The 18,311-nt window shown below is 36.1% G+C and overlaps 1 protein-coding gene and 1 pseudogene across 1 annotated transcript in view; both read right to left on the bottom strand.

The window, feature by feature from the left end:
• Positions 1-18,311, bottom strand: part of LOC130868812 (ubiquitin-like modifier-activating enzyme 1 Y) — a 964,755-nt pseudogene that overhangs the window by 434,854 nt on the left and 511,590 nt on the right.
• LOC130868797 (probable ubiquitin carboxyl-terminal hydrolase FAF-X) overlaps positions 1-18,311 on the bottom strand; it is a 176,331-nt gene that overhangs the window by 30,554 nt on the left and 127,466 nt on the right. The window contains exons 31-33 of the mRNA XM_057760827.1: positions 15,578-15,798; positions 10,917-11,104; positions 1,109-1,282 (exon numbers count right to left, since the gene is read on the bottom strand). Of these exons, the coding sequence (XP_057616810.1) occupies positions 1,109-1,282; positions 10,917-11,104; positions 15,578-15,798 (583 nt within the window). The remainder of the gene's footprint in view (positions 1-1,108; positions 1,283-10,916; positions 11,105-15,577; positions 15,799-18,311) is intronic.

Here is an 18,311-nt window from a genome sequence, read left to right as displayed (position 1 = left end):
CAGGCGGTGGTGGCACACGCCTTTAATCCCAGCACTCGGGAGGCAGAGGCAGGCGGATCTCTGTGAGTTCGAGACCAGCCTGGTCTACAAGAGCTAGTTCCAGGACAGGCTCCAAAACCACAGAGAAACCCTGTCTCGAAACCCGCACCACTCCCCCCCCCCAAAAAAAAGAGGCTCCTTATGGAGTTGGTTAGCCATTTGGGTAAAAAACCACTCTTGGCTGGACTGCTTAACTGCGCATGCAGGACCCACAGAGAAAAGACTGCTGAACTTGCCTAAAGGTGAGACGATTCTTCCGAGTTCCTGCTACATGAAAGAGTCTGCAGAACACAGAAGAAAGTGACTGACAAACTGTCAATCCAGGTAGACCTGTCTTTGAAATCTCCTGCTTCATGGAAAAGTGTGTCGGATATTATGGGCCTATAGGCTGAAGATGGATGCCCCAATGGTACAGAAGAACTTTGGGTGACTGTCCAGGCAGTGAGATGTCTCTGTCAATTCTAGAATTTTGCAAGTTGCTTACACTGCACTTCCTGTTTATTTAGGTAATATATCTTTCTGGAGTCTTTGATGGAGTTGAGGAATAAATGGTTATAGTTACAGTTTTCCTTAGCTATTATAAAAGATAAAGTAGATATAAATATTGTAACTATTATTTTTGCTTGATACCTGCTTTGTTATATGTAATTTTACATGCTAAATTTAAATTTAAATTGGAGGTCCTTCTGCCTTGCTTAATGAATAAAGAAAACGGGCTTAGCGGTAGGTGGGGAAACCTACACTGAATGCTGGGAGAAAGAAGGGCGGAGAGGCCATGGAGCTGCAGCATGCCGAAACTTTGCTGGCAAGCCACTGCCATGTGGTGATATACAGATTAATGGAGATGGGTTAAATTAAGATGTAAAAGTTAGCAAATAAGAAGATAGAGCTAGTGGGACAAGCAATGGTTTAAATAATATAGTTTCTGTGTGATTTATTTTGGGTTAAAGCTAGCCGGGCAGCCGGGAATGAACAAGCGGCCCCTCCTCCAACAACTAGTAAAGATTTTATTGACACTTCTGCAAAAAAAAAAAAAATACAACAACAACAAAAAAATATTGGCACTTACTTATGTGGGCATCCTTGGCAAATCTTCTGATCAGCAAAGGATCCTCCAAGGACATTACTTATCATGGTTGGATGTCCTAAAGCTTTAAAAGCTTCATCTAAACTATCCACCAAAGAATTAAAAAACTCTAATGCGTCATGTTGTTCACGAAGATTAATAGGTTCACCCCAAAGCCTGTTAACAAATACATAGGTTAATCAATACAAGAAAGTACCAGATGCATTTAATTTCTGTAAAACAAATAAAAATAACAATGTTAAGTTGAAAGAAATAATTAAAAACAAAATATAAGCTGAAACTCTATACCTATAGAAGAGACAAAAGAAACCAAGTGCATACTGTACTTAAGTAGTGGCGATACTGCATTCAACCAATTACAACAGAAATTGGGTATAAGGCTAGAGAGATGGCCTAGGAATTGACATGTGCTGTTCTACCAAAGCTAATGAGTTATAATCAAAGAAGTTTTCTCCTGTAGCAGATGGGAACTAACAAAGATCCCCATGTGGAGAATGTGCAGCGATTAAACAGACACTGGAATACTCGGTTCCAAATGGGATATCCTCATCAAATCCCCTCCCTCAGGTCTCACAGAATTCAGGAGAGGGGATATAAAGATTCTAAGAGCTTCTCTGATGATAGCTGAGTAAGACACTGATCTGTGAGAATACCAAAATGTCATTAGTAGTTATTTTACTACTACATCAGTTAGAACAGTAGGATTTAGTCTCCCCTCGGCCTATGACTTACACGGTCTTAAGTTCTTAGCCACCAGACCTATCTCCTATAGTAGGCCTTATAGAGGATATGAATGTCACAAAGGAAACAATGTCTTCAAGACATAACATAAACATTACTGATGCACGTATGAACTCACAGAGAAGGACTCAAGTCAGGACTCAGTCCCAGGGCTCATGAGGGAAAGTGAACATGATCCCTTAACTCAGAACCAATCTCCAACTGACAACTGCTTGTAAAGGAAAAAATATCCCCTATGTGGAGTATACAAACCACACTTAAGGGAGACTCCATGCCCAGCAGCAGACAGCCAAGAGAAAACAAATTCAATAGAATTTAAAAAAATAACTTTTCCCCCTTTTAATTTGTCTATTTGATTTTTAAAGAGGAGGAGGAGGCATGGACTTGGATGGATAGGTAATATCTGGAAGAAGGGAAACCATGATCAGAATATGTATGAAAAACTATGTCCACATATATTTTTCCTGTCTGTTCTCCAAGACTCAATCCCTGAGACTCATCCCTGGACCTTCAACAAAACACCAACTACAGACTGTCCCCCCACCACCCACATACTCATTGCTGGGAGGAATGCAAGCTGGTACAACCCCTTTGGATGTCAGTGTGGCGATTTCTCAGAAAATTAGGAAACGATCTTCCTCAAGACCCAGTAATACCACTTTTGGGTATATATCCAAAAGATGCTCAATCGTGCCACAATAACATGTGCCTAACTATGTTCATAGCAGCTTTGTTTGTCACAGCCAGAACCTGGAAACAACCGGAATGCCACTCGACTGAAGAATGGATAGGGAAAATGTGGCACAGTTACACAATGGGGTACTACATAGTAGAAAAAAATACCAACATCTTGAATTCTGCAGGAAAATGGATGGAGATAGAAAGCATTATTTTGAGTGAGGTAATCCAGACACAGAAAGACAATTATTACATGTACTCACTCATAGGTTGTTTTTAAACAGAAAACAGAGAAAGCCATCCTACAAACTACAACCCAGAGAATTTCGACAACAATGCGGACACTAAGAGAGACTTACATGTATCTAATCTACATGGGAAGTAGAAAGTAAAAAACACAAGATCTCCTGAGTAAATTGGGAGCACGGGGATCTTGGGGGAGGGTTGAAGACGGAGAGGAGCAGAGAAAAATGTAGAGCTCAATAAATATCAATAAAAAATTCAATTACTAGAATAGAATTAAAATGAATATACAGCATACCTAAACTTACGGGATATATGAAACTGGTTCTAAGAAAATTCAAAGCATTAAGGGCCAACATTCAAAATAAAAAATCGAGAGATCTCATACTAGAAACTTAGAAACACACCTGCAACTGCTAGAACAAAAATAACCAATCATACCAAAGACTAGACAGCAAAAAAATAAGTAATCTGAGGGCTGAAAACAGTAAAATTTAAACAGAAAATACAAAGAATCAACTGAATAAAGAACTGGTTCTTTGAGAAAAATCAGGAAAATATATAAACGCTTACACCAACTAAGACAGAAAAATATCCAAATTTATAAAATTAGAGATGGAAAGGGAGACATAACAACAGATACTGAAGAAATCCAGAAAATGTTAAGGACATACATTTAAAATCATGTACTCCACCAAACTGAAAATTTTAAAAGAAACATTAATTTTCTAGATAGTCACTACTTACTCAATTTAAATCAAGATCAGATGAACAATGTAAAGAGACCTAAAACCTCTAAGGAAATAGAGCCATCATGAAAAGTCACCCTCCCCCTGGAGCCCCAGGACCAAATGTTTTAGTGTAGAATTTCAACAGACTACATGGGTCTGCACAACATCTTATGTGTGTACATTATACAGCTTTTTTTTTTTTGAGACAGGGTTTCTCTGTATAATAGTTCTGGCTGTTCTGGAACTTGCTTTGTAGACCAGGTTGGCCTCAATCTTGCAGAGATCTGACTGCCACTGTGTCCTGAGGGCTGGAACTACAGGTGTGTGCCCCCATGGCCATCTTTTAGCTTAATATTTTCATGAGACTCCTGACTATGAGAATGAGTGGGTATCTGACTATTTTGCCCACTCTTGGAGCCGTTTTTCTTTTGTTGAGTTATGTCAAACTTTGATACAATAGTATTTACTTCATCTTATGTTTTATTTTTGCAAGGTGGGGTTATTTTATCTTAAAAGTCTATTCTTTTCTAATAAGAGACAGAAAGGGGGTAGATCCAGAGGTTAGAATCCATGACTACCATGGAGGAAGAATTGCAATGGAAAACAGGCTTGGTTTTGAAACCCCAGAGTTTGTATCTTGACTGAACAACCATGAGATAGAGAAAGCTAACCGGGAATGGTGTGAGCTTTTTAAAATTTTAAGTTTCATTGTTTTTTTTTTTTTTGGTCAAAATCCAACAAGCTTAATAGCACACATTAATTTCTGAGTCTCCCATTGTATTTATTATTGGTCCTTTCCAAATTTTCACTGTTGGAATGTCTTACTAACTATGAAAGAAGTCTGAAAAATGGGTAACACGAGTATTTAAGCTTTTAAAAAAGCTTTTCCTGAAATCTCCTTTTTCTTTTCCCCCTCAAATTAAATGGAAGTATGCCAATATATAGATAGACAAACAAAAGTACTGGCTGCTTTGGCAGAGGTTCAATGTGAGGGATTACTCACATTGTTGAGGATATCTCAACAAAAATCTTTAACTCCGATCCCAGGGAATCAACCCTTTTTAGGCTTCTGTTGGCAATGCAGGCATGTAGTTCATAAACATATTTTAAGGCAAACCACTCATTTACATAATAAAAATAAAGGGGAGGGAGAGAAGGGCATATCTACCTTTTCATATACTTATAAAAAAAAACCTTGTGGAAGTCTGTTATCAGTCTTTTAAAGTGACCAGGAATCAAATGCTTTAAGAAATATGTAAACAGAGTTAAGTAGATTATTTAAAGAATACATTTGATTTAATATAATGCTTATGTGACTTTAAAAGTCACTAATCCAGCTTATGAACAAATTCTGTACACTTCTAAGATTGCTTATAGTAAGTACTACACCTTCAGTGGGTTATGGTGAAATATACTTTTAACCCCAGCACTTGGAAATCATGGAAAGGAAGATCATTCTTGAGTTCTAGGATAACATAACCCTATATCAAAAGACAAAACCACAATACCCGACACAAGAAGCCCTCTTTTGAGTTATCGGCTAGAGCTGCCCAAAAGACTCTCCCAAGCATACAACGTATTGCTACTGCCTTTGGTTACTTCCATAAGTAGTAACTAAGTCCCTACTGCTGCAGACTCCATGCACCTCAAAAACAGGACCCAGTGCTGTAACTGACCTGAATGATCTCTCTTTGAGGACTAGCTTTTATGAGCCAAAAAGCCCACAAAGCTTACAAAATCCTACACAAAGATGATGATGGCTATGAACAACATTAAGGAGAAATATGACATGGTAACCCTATTGTGCAGTAGTGTTACACAACTTGGTGGTAATAAAAAGCTCTCTAATTGTACTTAAGACCAGAAGAGAGAAACCATGTCCAGTGTTGGAAATAATAGCTTATTCAGTGCTAATCAAATCACGGTTATAAGAGAATCTAAAATCTCTAGTTTAGCACATAATACTTAGCAACAATCTATAATCATTTGTGTTTATACTCACAAAAAATGTAGTCTTGACCCCTCATCAAGAAAATCTGTCTTTACAACAGAGATCCCTACGTAATGATAGAAGCAAAAACCCATCCTGAGTGAGTTAACCCAGACCAAGAAAGATGATCATGGTGGTACTCACTCATAAGGGATACTAACTGTAAAGCAAAGGATAATGAGCCTATATATCGTCCCCAGAGAAGCTAAGAGACAAGGTGAACCTGAAGAGAAACATATATAGATCCCCTTGGAAAAGGGAAATAGACACAATCTCCTGAGAAAATTGGAAGGATAGGGGTGGGAGGAGAAGGAAAGGCAAAACAGGAGGAATGGAGAAGGGGAGGGGAGAACTCAAGGAAATGGGATAATCAAGATGGGGGAAGGACAGAGAAGGAGAGCAAGGAAGGAGATATCTTGATTGAGGGAGCCACTACGGGGCTAGCAAGAAACCTGGCACTAGAGAAATTCCTAGGATCCACAAGGATGACCCTAAGCAATGGTGGAAAGGTGAATGAACTGGCTTTGCCCTGTAGCCGAATTGATGTCTATCTTAAATGTCACCATAGAACCTTCATTCATCAACTGACGGAAGCATAGGCAGAGCACCACAGTGCAGCACTGCTCTGAGCTCCCAAATTCCAGTTGAAGAGTAGTAGGAGGAGTAAGAATATGAGCAAAGAGGTCAAGACCATGATGGGGATACCCACTGAAGCAGTGTACCTGAGTTAATGGGAGCTCACCAACTCTGGCCAGATGGGGAAGGAACTAGCATAGGACTAAACTAGACCCTCTGAATGTGGGTGATAGTTGAATAACTGAGACAGACTGCCAGGCTACTGGCATTACGATTTATCTCTACTTTATGTATTGACTAGGATACCTTGCTCAGCCTAGATATAACAGGGAGGGCTTTGCTCCTTCCTCAGAACAATGTGCTAACCCTCTTTGAGGAGCAGATGGGGGTGGAATGGGGGTAGGGTGGAAGGATGGGAGGAGGAGAGGGAAAGAGAACTGGGATTGGTATGTGAGATGAAAAAAGATAGTTTTGTTTTTGTTTTTAGTTAAAAAAGAAAACCAAAAGCATTCAGAGTATAGAATTGTGAAGTCCAGTCCCATGGGATACACGATGTGGGATTCCCCTTCTATATGCTGTGATTATGTCTTTTATTACTATTGGCTAATAAAGAAGCTGCTTCGGCATATGGCAGGGCAGAATATAGCCAAGCTGGAAAAGATATAAAGAAGAGAATAGGCAGAGTCAAAGAGATGCCCCGTCATTGCCAAAGGAGAAAGAGTCCAGAACCGTACTGGTAAATCACAAGTCTTGTGGTGATACACAGATTAATAGAAATGGGTTAATTTATGATATATGAGCCTGCTAGAAATATGCCTAAGTATTGGCCAAACAGTGTTTTAATTTAATTAATATAGTGTCTGTGTGATTATTTGGGTCTGGGCAGCCAGGAAACCAACAAGCAGTCTCCATTTACAGATACACCTACAAAACGGTTGCAGAAATGGTTCAGGGAGCGCTGCAGAAAAGGTTACTACCTTTTGCAATGAATTTTCAAGAACCAAAAGACCAGAAAGTTTGATAAGAAAATTTGCCTCCTAGTAATATCAGAAACCACATCCATGAAGTCTTATCAATGGGAATGTTTTAAATATGAACTGAACAAAGACACCAATTAACATGTCAAACTCGACAGCCCATAAGGTCTCAAGTCTACACAAAGCAGCAAAAAGCAACTAAGGATTACTCTCAGGTATGAGAAATAGTCTCAAAGAACACATCTGTTGTTAAATACCAAATGGCAAATTTTGAAAACAAACATAGGCAATAACATAGAAAATGTGGTCACGAATTTCAAAGGTGGGAGAGGTATAGGGGCGTTGAAAGGAAGGAAAGTAAAGGGGGAAATGCTTTAATTTATATTAAAATCCAAAACAATAAAAGAGGAACCTGATGCCTTTGCAGAAGATCTGGGTTTGGATGCTAGCAACAACATGGTGGTTTATAACCACCTGTAACATCCGGTTCTGAGGAACTGATTCTATCTTCTGGCCTACATGGGCACCAGCACACATGGGAGGCAAAACACCAATATACATAAAATCAAAATAAAATCTTTAAAAATAATACTATTAATACTTTTATCATTTGAATTTTATTATTACTTGAATTTTGTGATACAAAAGCACACTAAAATGTATTGTATGTCTAGAATATGAATAGTATGAATGGATAGTTATGGCACTGCTAGTATCAATATCATAAAAAGGTATGTGGGAGGCCACAAATATATTTTACTCAATTAAAAATACCTTATATTTTAATACATATTATTATAAAAGGCAAATCATAGTTTTATAGAAATATATATGTTTTGTTTTCTTCCTCAATTGTAATATGTACAATTATTCAGTGGGATACTACTGTTATCATGCAAATAATACATAACTTTAGGGGTAGAGTACTTTTGGAGAAACCTGAAAATTGGAGTAATATGGAAGAACAAAATTAGAAATATTGACTAGAAAAGTAAACCTTTTGGCACATCTGGGGATAAAATAGCAAAAAGAAATAGCAGAAACAGGTAAGAACAAAGCATAGCTTACACTACAGAATCTAACAATGTAGTATTGCATATAAATATCATTATGATCTACAGCTGCATGATGTGGGTGGGAAGTCTTGCTTTTATTGGTTAACAAAGGTGTTTGGCCAGTGGCTTGGCAGAACAGAGCTATACGGAAAAACTAAACTGAATGCCAGGATAAAGAAAGAGAGTCGAAGAGAAGCCATGCAGCTGCCACCAGGGACAGATGCGCTGGAACCCTGAAGGTAAGCCACAGTCACATGACAGATACAGGGGTTGTAATAAAAATGGGTTAATTGAAGATGTAAGAGTCACCCAGAAATATGCTTAAGCTATTGACCAAACACTATTATAAAAAATATAGTTTCTGAATGATTATTTTGTGTTCTGGGCAGCCGAGAACAAATGAGCGATGACTGACTACAGTAGCAGTTCATCTGAATAGAATTAAATTTAAACTGACACACACAAATTGAGTCATTGTACTATAAATATCCAACTGCAAAGGAAAAATGAACTGACACATTAAAAGAAATTGCAGTAAGTAGAACAGAAATAAAGTGGTCACAAGTTAGAAGAGCCCTGTTCTAAATAATCTTAAATGGACAGTGTAGTGCCCAGATAAAAGAACTTTAAATTCTTGTTGTTCTGGCTAGTTTTGTGGTCAACTTGACCCAAGCTGGCTTATCTTAGAAGAGGAACTTCAACTGAGAAAAAGATCCTATGAGACTAGCCTATGGAGCATTTTCTTAATTGATGACTGACTCTATATATTTGGTGCCACCTCTGGGATGGTGGCATCGGAATATGAGGAACGCATGAAGAGCAAGACATATTTCAGATTCTTGCATTCATGTTACTGCCCAGACTCCTCAACACTGGAATATGATCGAGAGTTATAAGAAGCAAAGTTTTCCTCCTCAAATTGTTTATGGTGTTTTATCAAAGCAACAGAAACCCTAATTAAGATACTTCTTAAATATTAGAGCTCTTTTCCTAAAAAGGAAAAAAAAATGTAATGTAACTTACACATAAAAAGTGAGGGAACTAATGTCAAAATTAAAAACACTTAAAAAAAAGGGCAAAGAACAAATCCTAACCTCAAAAAAATATTAAAAATGAAAAACAGCACCTATAAGTAAAAAGACTCAAAGATAACTAATTATAGTGAATGAACCCAAAAGTATGCTTAAACTCATACTGAAAAAAAATAAATAAATAAAATAATGAGTAGTGAAATGTTTAATGATAGTAAAAACATTTTATTTACATTTGCATTCTTGTTACTGCACTGACTCCTTAGCATTGGAATATGATAGAGTGTTATAAGAAGCAAAGCAATGTTTTTCTCTTCAAATTGTTTATGGTGTTTTACCAAACCAATAGAAACCCCAACTAAGATACTTCTTAAATATTAGAGCTCTTTTCCTAAAAAGGAAAAAATATAAATAAAAGGCAAAGAACAAATCCTAAACTCAAAAAATATTTAAAATGAAAAACAGCAGCACCTATACATAAAAAGCCTCAAAGATATGGTAACTAATTATAGCAAATAAACTCGAATATATGCTTCTTAAAATTCATACTTAAAAAATAAAAATAAAATAATGGATAGTGGAATGTTTAATGATAGTAAAAACATTTTATTTATGTAGAATGATGGATCATAATCATGCTTATTTAAAAAGAAAATTTTGACAAGGTGTTGGTGGTGTGTAACACGAATGGGGGCCTGCTTGTTGTTGGGGTTTTTGTCTCGCCTGGTACTCCACAACTGTTTAGCCCCCCAAAAAATCACACATAAGAGTCTCCATAAATTATAAGCTGATTGGCCCATTAGCTCTAGCCTCTCACTGGCTAACTCTCAATCTTGATTAATCCATTTTTCTGATCTATGTTAGCCATGTGGCTTAGTACCATTTTCAGTGAGGCAGATCACATTCTGCTCCTTTGGTGGTCTGAGCAGGAGTGGGAGGAATCAACTTCCCCCTTCCCAGAATTCTCCTGTTCTCATTATATCATTTCTACTTCCTGTCTGGTTTTCACGCCTATACTTCCTGCTTGGCCAATCAGCATTTATTTAAAACATGATTGACAGAATACAGACAATTCTCCCACACCAGAGGTGCACACCTTTAATTCCAGCACGCAGAAAGCAGTGATAGGTAGATCTCTCTGAGTTCAGTGCCAGCCTTTTCTACAGAGCTGGTTCAAGGACAGGCTCCAAAGCTACATAGAGAAACTGTCTCAGTAAACCAAAAAGAAAAATTTGAAAACTTGGCATGGTTGTTTACTCTTGTAATACCATCATTTGGAAAGCAAAGGACAGAGGCTTTATAGTTCAGGGCCAGCTTCAGGTACACAGTATTGAATGTTAGTGTGCGCCAGACAAATTCTTGTCTAAAAAGTAAACAAACCAAAGCCAAACAAGAAAACACACCAAAAAGGAAATTCTCATCCATAATCTTACAAACACAGAGACTGATGATGAAATAAGCTTGATATTTGCTTTAGTTGAGAAGTATTGGTTTCAAATAACTATAAATTAGTATTTCACTTTATGAATTAGAAAATAAAAGCAAGATAAAACAAAAAATACAAGAGCTCTATATTTTGAAGAATAGGGATTACGTTATCTCAATTTTTATACTTACTATTCATGACAATAGAATAAGAAAAAACTGAGTAAAAAGGACATCTGAAAAACTACTATTATTTAAACATTACAACAAATATCCCAATCTTTGTCTTTAAAAGCATAACTAAGTTATATAAAAACATAAATAAAATTCACACATAATTCACCTGAATTGTTGCCAAAATCCTCTGGGCACATAGTATTGTAGTTGAGAAGAAGCTAAATGTCCAAAGATTATCTGAAGGTGTTTTAAAACACCAATGTTGTACTCTTTTCTATCTTCTACTTTCCTTAATGTGGGTTTGTCTTCAAACTGATGAAGATATCCAAATATATCTCTGGGATCAACATGACTCTAGAGATCACCAATAACACAAAATAATAATGAGCTAACCTACATTTTCAAATACAACAAAATACGTTTAAATAGAATCTACGTAGGGAATACATTAGTAGTGTCTTAATATTACATTGAATTTCCTGTTTGTAAAACACATTTCAATTTATACGATTATTTATTTCCAGGTGGGCTGTTACGAACCATTTTAGATGTAATAAAATACAATTGGGGAAATGGTATAGTGGGTAAGATAACTTGATGTTATCAGTACAAGGTGAATATAGCTGGGTATGCCTTGTAATCCCAGCACTAGGAGGCAGAGAAAGGTAGACCAGACTATGACAACTCTCTTGTTATTTTAAATAGCAGAACTAATAAAATTTCTATTTAGTGGAAAATCCTGACTCAAGGGAGCAACGTAAAGTGAGCTAGAGGAAGAAACTTTTCATTGTCTGGCTTCTGCATGTGCATGCATAGCAACCCACCCCACCAGAACACACAGACACTACACAGAGTTACTATAAAAAATAATAACATTGATTAACGGTCTAAATTTTAGTCAATTAGACTAGAAAGGAAACAAATGAACATGCGCAGATTATAAAATTTCTAGTATTCAGTATCATTTTGAGGGAGCAATACTTTATCTGTGCTTTATATTTCTATAACATGAGAACTACTAACACCTAATATTAGAATATTTAAGAGGAACCCACCACAATTGTTCTAAATGATATAGTCCCTTTGTAGTTATGTAGGCAGAATTTAGTGGTTATACAACTTAGCTGTTTATTAGAAAACTAAGCATCTTTTTATATGCTTTATCCTACACCTTAAATTCATAATATAAACGAGTACTCATAATCTTGGTATAGAAGAAAGCATACAAGCAGGCAATATATGGTAGTACAGACAACATGAAACATAATAAATCACAAAAGTGAAACATTTAATTTCAATTTTTATACATTGTTTGTATCATTTACTTGTAGTTAGCACAATCAGACATCTTTATCAGCACTGAAATCAACAATCTAGAAGTAGCATGATCTACTAGAATCTCGAAATTCAAATGGCCATGTATAACCGAAATCCAAAAGAGAAAACATACACAGATCTCACATATTAGGTAAAATAACCATGCTTTCTTCTACAGAAGACATAGGTTTGGTTCTCAGCACCCAAAGGGTGGATAATAATAGTCTATCACTTTAGTTCAGAGAATCTAATACACTCTTCTTGTTTCTGCAGGCACTTGCACACACACCCACAGAGAGAGACAGAGACAGAGAGAGAGAGACAGAGAGAGAGAGAGAGAGAGAGAGAGAGACTATAGGTATGTATACACACATACATGCAGGAAAAACTCAAATACACAAAATAAAAATGTTTAATAGAGCAAAAATCAAAACAAAAACCAAAACACAAAACAAAAACCTATCCTAAAATCATGTGACAGAGCATCCATTTGGAAACATAAATGGACTCAGATAGAAAAAAAAAATTGAGTAGAAAGAACAAGGCTAGAGATTGTCAATTCCAGATTTTAATTTATTACTTAACTACAGAAATAAAAATAAATGGTACTGGCATAAAACAGATATGCTGGCCTATAAGCAAGTAAGCGTCAAATGAGTATACACAATTCCAGCAATTTAATCTCTGACAAAGATGTAAAAACACACAGTGAAGAAAAAAAGTACTTAAAAACCTGGGTGTCCCCATGAAGAATCATAAAATCAGGCCTGTACACCTATCATCCTGCACAAAAGTAACTCCACATGGACCTAATATTACCTTGAAACCTGTTAACACTGAACAAAAACACTGGGAATACCTTACATATATAGATAAAGAAATGATTTGATTTTCTGCTTATGATTTTCCAAGAAGTAAGGCCAATAATTGACAAGTGGGACTTCATAAAATGAAACAAACCTCCTACACAGCTAAAAAAAAAAACCAAGACAACAACAAAAAAAATGGTAAAAAGGAACCCACAGAATGGGAGAGAAACTTTGCCAGCTGTACATCTGATACAGAATATCCAAATATATACAGACATCCCTCAAAAAAGTCAAGGAAACAAATGATACAGATATGGGCTATGCATATGACTAGAATCCCAAAAGACATAAAAATAGGTAAGAAGTATCTAAAAACAGACAAACCAATCAACTGACAAACAAAAAAATTACAACCATTCACTTGTCTTAGGAATTATAGAAATATGGAATCCTAACAATATTGAAACTTCATCTGACATCAGTCAATAGCAAAAATCAACAAAATGATCAAAAATTAAAGATGAACAAGATGTAGAAGAGGGGGCATTTTCCTTTATTGTTGGTGGGCTTACAAACTGGTCCAGCCACTCTGGAAATCAGTATGGAGAAACCTCAAAAAGTTAAAAATAAACATACAATCCAGTTTTCTGTGCCAAATGCCCAAACAATAATACCCTACTCCATTAATTTCTACTCTACTGATGATAGCCAGAAAATGGAAACAACATTTAACCAACAAATAGCTAATTAAAATATGACACATATACTATAAAATACTATTCAGCTGTATGAAAACCTAAAATGTAATCAGCAAATAGACATCATATTGATTGACTTAACCTAGACTCAAAAAGACAAAGGCTACACATTCTCTCAACTGGGGTTCCTTGCTGCAAACTGTCAGATGTGAGTAAGTGTTACTGTGAGTAATGCAGAAACCAGAAAAAGTAAAAGCTGTAAGAATCTTTACTTTTAATAAGTATATGTATAGTTTATGTTGTTATGCTTTATTTGACCTGATGATACTCTTCACAAGAGCTATATATACTAGCAAAATCCCAGAAAGAGTCATGACACAATCCCTTTTGAGTTGTCCAGGATGCTCAAGAGACTCTCAAAAACAATTTGGGCTACTGCTGTTTCCCTTGGTTGTTTCCCAGAGTTTGAAAGTATGTCTTTACTGCATAAGAAAACATATGGAGAGTCAAAACTGGATTGGGCCTGAAAGCCTAATTGATAAGTACACTAGCCTTCATAGAAAGAAAGGGAAGCAATCAAATCGAGCTGTTTTGACTATAAACCACAACAAAAACCAGTGTGACTAGACACCCGTAAAGGTGACAACAGGTGTAAGCCATAGCTCTCCACTTGGACTTAACCAATTAACAGGAGGGAAATCTAGTGGAGCACGCCTTTAATCCCAGCACTCCGGAGGCAGAGGCAGGCGGATCTCTGTGAGTTCGAGGCCAGTCTGGTCTACAAATGGAGTTCCAGGACAGGCTCCAAAGGCTACAGGGAAACCCTGTCTCAAAAAAAAAAAAAAAAAAAAAAAAAGGAGGGAAATCATGCCTGGTACTGGAAACCCAGCTTAACTACTTGGTTAAACTTTATTAGATCTTGGATCTTTATTAGATCATGGATCTTAATAAAGAATTTACTACTGACACATTACTAAGCCAGTGTATCTCAAAATTGGGTTCTAAATATTTTTCCTTATACTTTCATCAAAGAAAGGTGGTGGTGGGAGAAAATAGGAAATGATAATTATATTTTAATAAAAGCATAAACAGAATCATGCTAGTTATAAATATTTTTATTATAACTTAACTTTTTGTCTACTTTTGCTTCATTTGAGTACATTCAGTGGGTACTGTAGTAATATTTCATTTGTATTTTAATAAAGTTTAGAGAGTAAAATAGCTGCACTGATCATGCTTATACACCAGGCAGTGGTGACATACATCTTTTATTCCAGTAGTCAAAGTAGTTGCCATAGAAACCGGGTAGTAGTGGTAAACACTTTTAATTCCAGCACTAGAGAGAAATACAAAATGAAAGGAGATAGCTCTAACACTATTCTGAGGATTCTTGGAGGCAGGATTGCCATTTCAGACTGAGATAAAGGTAAGAGACAGTTGGCTGGCTGTTCTGCTTTTCTGACCTTCAGCCTGAACCCTAATTTCTGTTTCTGGGTTTTTAATAATCATGCAACAAGGTACTCTGATTATCTGCTTATGTTTGTTAATGTTATCAATAAATTATACAGTATTGCTGAAGAAACAGCTCTGTTCCATCAAAAGGAACTAAGATTTGATTAAAATACTAAGGGAACGCTATGAAAAAAGATAGTTCATAAAAAAAATAGCAGGAAAGTTTTACAATAGATTGGGTACACAGTAAGGATAATTGCCAAAAATAGTTAAAAACTAATTGTATTTAAGACATCACAGAAAACAGGAATACATCAACTGTATTTGTTTGAGGGAAGAACATAAAACAAGTAAAATTTTCTATTGTACTTTCCAGTCTGTAGTATATAATGGGGTACTATAATACCCTAGACATACCAAGTCAGACATTATTCTACCACCAGCATCAAAGACAGTAGAGAATACTATTCAAGTATAACAACCTGAGAGTGAACTGGGAATACCTGGTTTTAGGATTTGGAAAAATAATACAAAAACTGACTGAAACTTACCTTACTGCCCTGCTCTTCATCCTTGAATGTATCATCATCTATAGTACTCCCTATGTTTTCAATTGAAAGAATACTATTCCTGATAAGAGGAATCATGTATAATTGCTGGATCACGGAGTTCATATAACAAGTAGCACCAGCATTTTTGAGTCCCACAAATCCTCTTGGTGGGCGCGGTCCAACAGGTGGTAGATATTCCCACTCAGTAAGTGCTTCACAAGCTGAGAGAAGAAAATAAAATGTTTACAGCAAGAAAGTGATGCTTCTAATTTACAGCTCCTTTAGGCTAAGAAATTACTATTAGGAACTTTTTATTTTAAAGCACAAGATTTGGAATACTAAAATTTTCCTTTAGCAATGAGTCAAACTGATTTCATAATTTTATTGACATTACTTCTATATTTCTTAGAAATATTAGTATAAGATAGGATTGCATATTATTTAATATTTTAATAACTTAGTGTTATATAATAAATTTATACTGCATAACACTAATTAGGACTATATACTAAATTTCTGTAATTTAGTAAGACAATAATTAAAAGAATAAACATTAAAAATAGTTTGTACTTTTAAAAATTAGTATGTTCACAGAATGGTTTTGGTGCACACCTTTAATCCCAGCACTCAGGAGGCAGAGGCAGGTGGATCTTTGTGAGTTTGAGGCCAGCCTACTCTACAAATTTAGTTCCAAAATAGCCTCAAAAGCTACAAAGAAACTCCGTCTCAAAATACCAAACAAAAACAGACCAAACAAACCAAACCAAAACCAAACAAAACACACCCCAAACCAACCTTAGTATGGTCAATTTAGTATGAACAGAACTATACAGAAACAGTTCAAACGTTTTAGTTTTAAATACAAAATCACTTAACTTCAAGCCACAGTTCTACTCATAAAAAAAAAAAAGATTCTTCCACATAAACATTTACTGTTCCTCATAATAAAGTGAAAAATTTATTTTGCTCTCTGGAGTAGTGGCCCTCAACATTCCTAATGCTGATACCCTTTATTTAGTTCAGTGGTAACTGCCTCAACTCTTTCATTGCTGTGTCATAGTGTGATTTTGCTATGCTTGTGAATTTTAAGTATCTGTGTTTTCTGGGAGTTTTATGAAACCTCTGGAAAAGGAGCATTTGATCCATAATGGGGTCATTACCCCACAGGTTGAGAACCACTGGTTTAGATCTAGCTTTATAACAAGAGAAGTAGATAGTAAAACTGAAATTACTGTGAGAACTATTATTTTATATGTCCTATACTTAGCAAAAATCCAAAAGCAATTTAAAAATCATCAAAAACCTGTAAATTACAAAAATTAAAATATATTAAATTGAAAGTCATACCATTAATAATTAGAATCAGACCTCTAGCTGAGCTTGTGCACACCTTTAATTTCAATACCTGGGCAGAGGCATATTGAGCTCTATGAGTTCAAGGTCAACATGGCCTATTAGTAAGTACCAGGCCTACTTAGACCCTGTCTCAAGAAAAACACCAACAAAACCAAACCAACAAGAATCAGACATCAAATGCTGATAAATATATATTAAGTATAAAATAAAGTTGAGAATATTGCATTTACTACATCTCTACTTATATGGGGTGGGAAAAATCAACCTAAGCAGATATAATGTATACGTGTGTGTGTGTGTATATGTGACTATCTGTATGTATGCATGTAATATATGCACAACTTGCATATACCCATTGCTAAAACAGGAATATGGAATACATGGGAAGTTAGCAGTTTTTGTATGCATTTTGGTATCTTTGAAAACTAGCAATGCAAAAGCATTTTCTGTGCAGCAATGGTTTTACCCGTAAAGATTTGTTTCTTGTACTTGTTTAATAAAATGCTGTTTGGCCAGTAGCCAGGCAGGAAATATAGGTGGTGTGATCAGGCTGAAAATAGAGGTGGGACAATGAGAACAGGAGAATTCTGGGAAGATGAAAAGTCAGTCTGCAGTTGCCAACAGACACAGAGCAAGTAAATGAGAATGCCTCACTGAAAAAGGTACCAAGTTGTATGGCTAACACAGAAAAGAATTATGGGTTACTGTACAATGTAAGAATTAGTTATTACAAAGCCTGGGCTAATTTGCCAATCAGTTTATAATTAATGTAGACCTCTGTGTGTTTTATTGGGACTGAGCGGCTGTGGGACCAGGAAGGACAGAAACCTCTGTCAACAAGTATTAGGGGAAAAAACAAATTCTGACAAAAAAGTTTTGCATTACAAGTTCATTATAATTTCACCACAACAAAGAATTTCAGCATTCATATAAGAACAAAAAAAGCCAGGCGGTGGTGGTGCATGCCTTTAATCCCAGCACTCGGGAGGCAGAGGCAGGCGGATCTCTGTGAGTTCGAGACCAGCCTGGTCTACAAGAGCTAGTTCCAGGACAGGCTCCAAAACAACAGAGAAACCCTGTCTCGAAAAAAACAAAGACACAAAACAAAACAAAAGAACAAAGAGTATGAGCTACTATAACAGAATTTCAGGCTTAAATTTCTGTTAAATAATGTTACAAATTTAATAAACTATCATGTTTTTCTACTAAAATGAGTTCATGTTTTCATTATAATTAAAATTATCTAGCCCCATGCTCCATTCCACATGACTCAAAACAGAGAACTTGCTATACTGCCGAGTGGCCTTCTTTAACTTTCTGTGGACAGCACTGGGGCTGGCCTCAAATTCATCCTTTTACTCCACTCTTCCCAGTCTTA

Source organism: Chionomys nivalis, chromosome Y (genome assembly GCF_950005125.1).
Source record: "Chionomys nivalis chromosome Y, mChiNiv1.1, whole genome shotgun sequence".
Taxonomy (NCBI): Eukaryota; Metazoa; Chordata; class Mammalia; order Rodentia; family Cricetidae; genus Chionomys; species Chionomys nivalis.
This window is presented reverse-complemented; position numbering and strand designations above follow the sequence as displayed.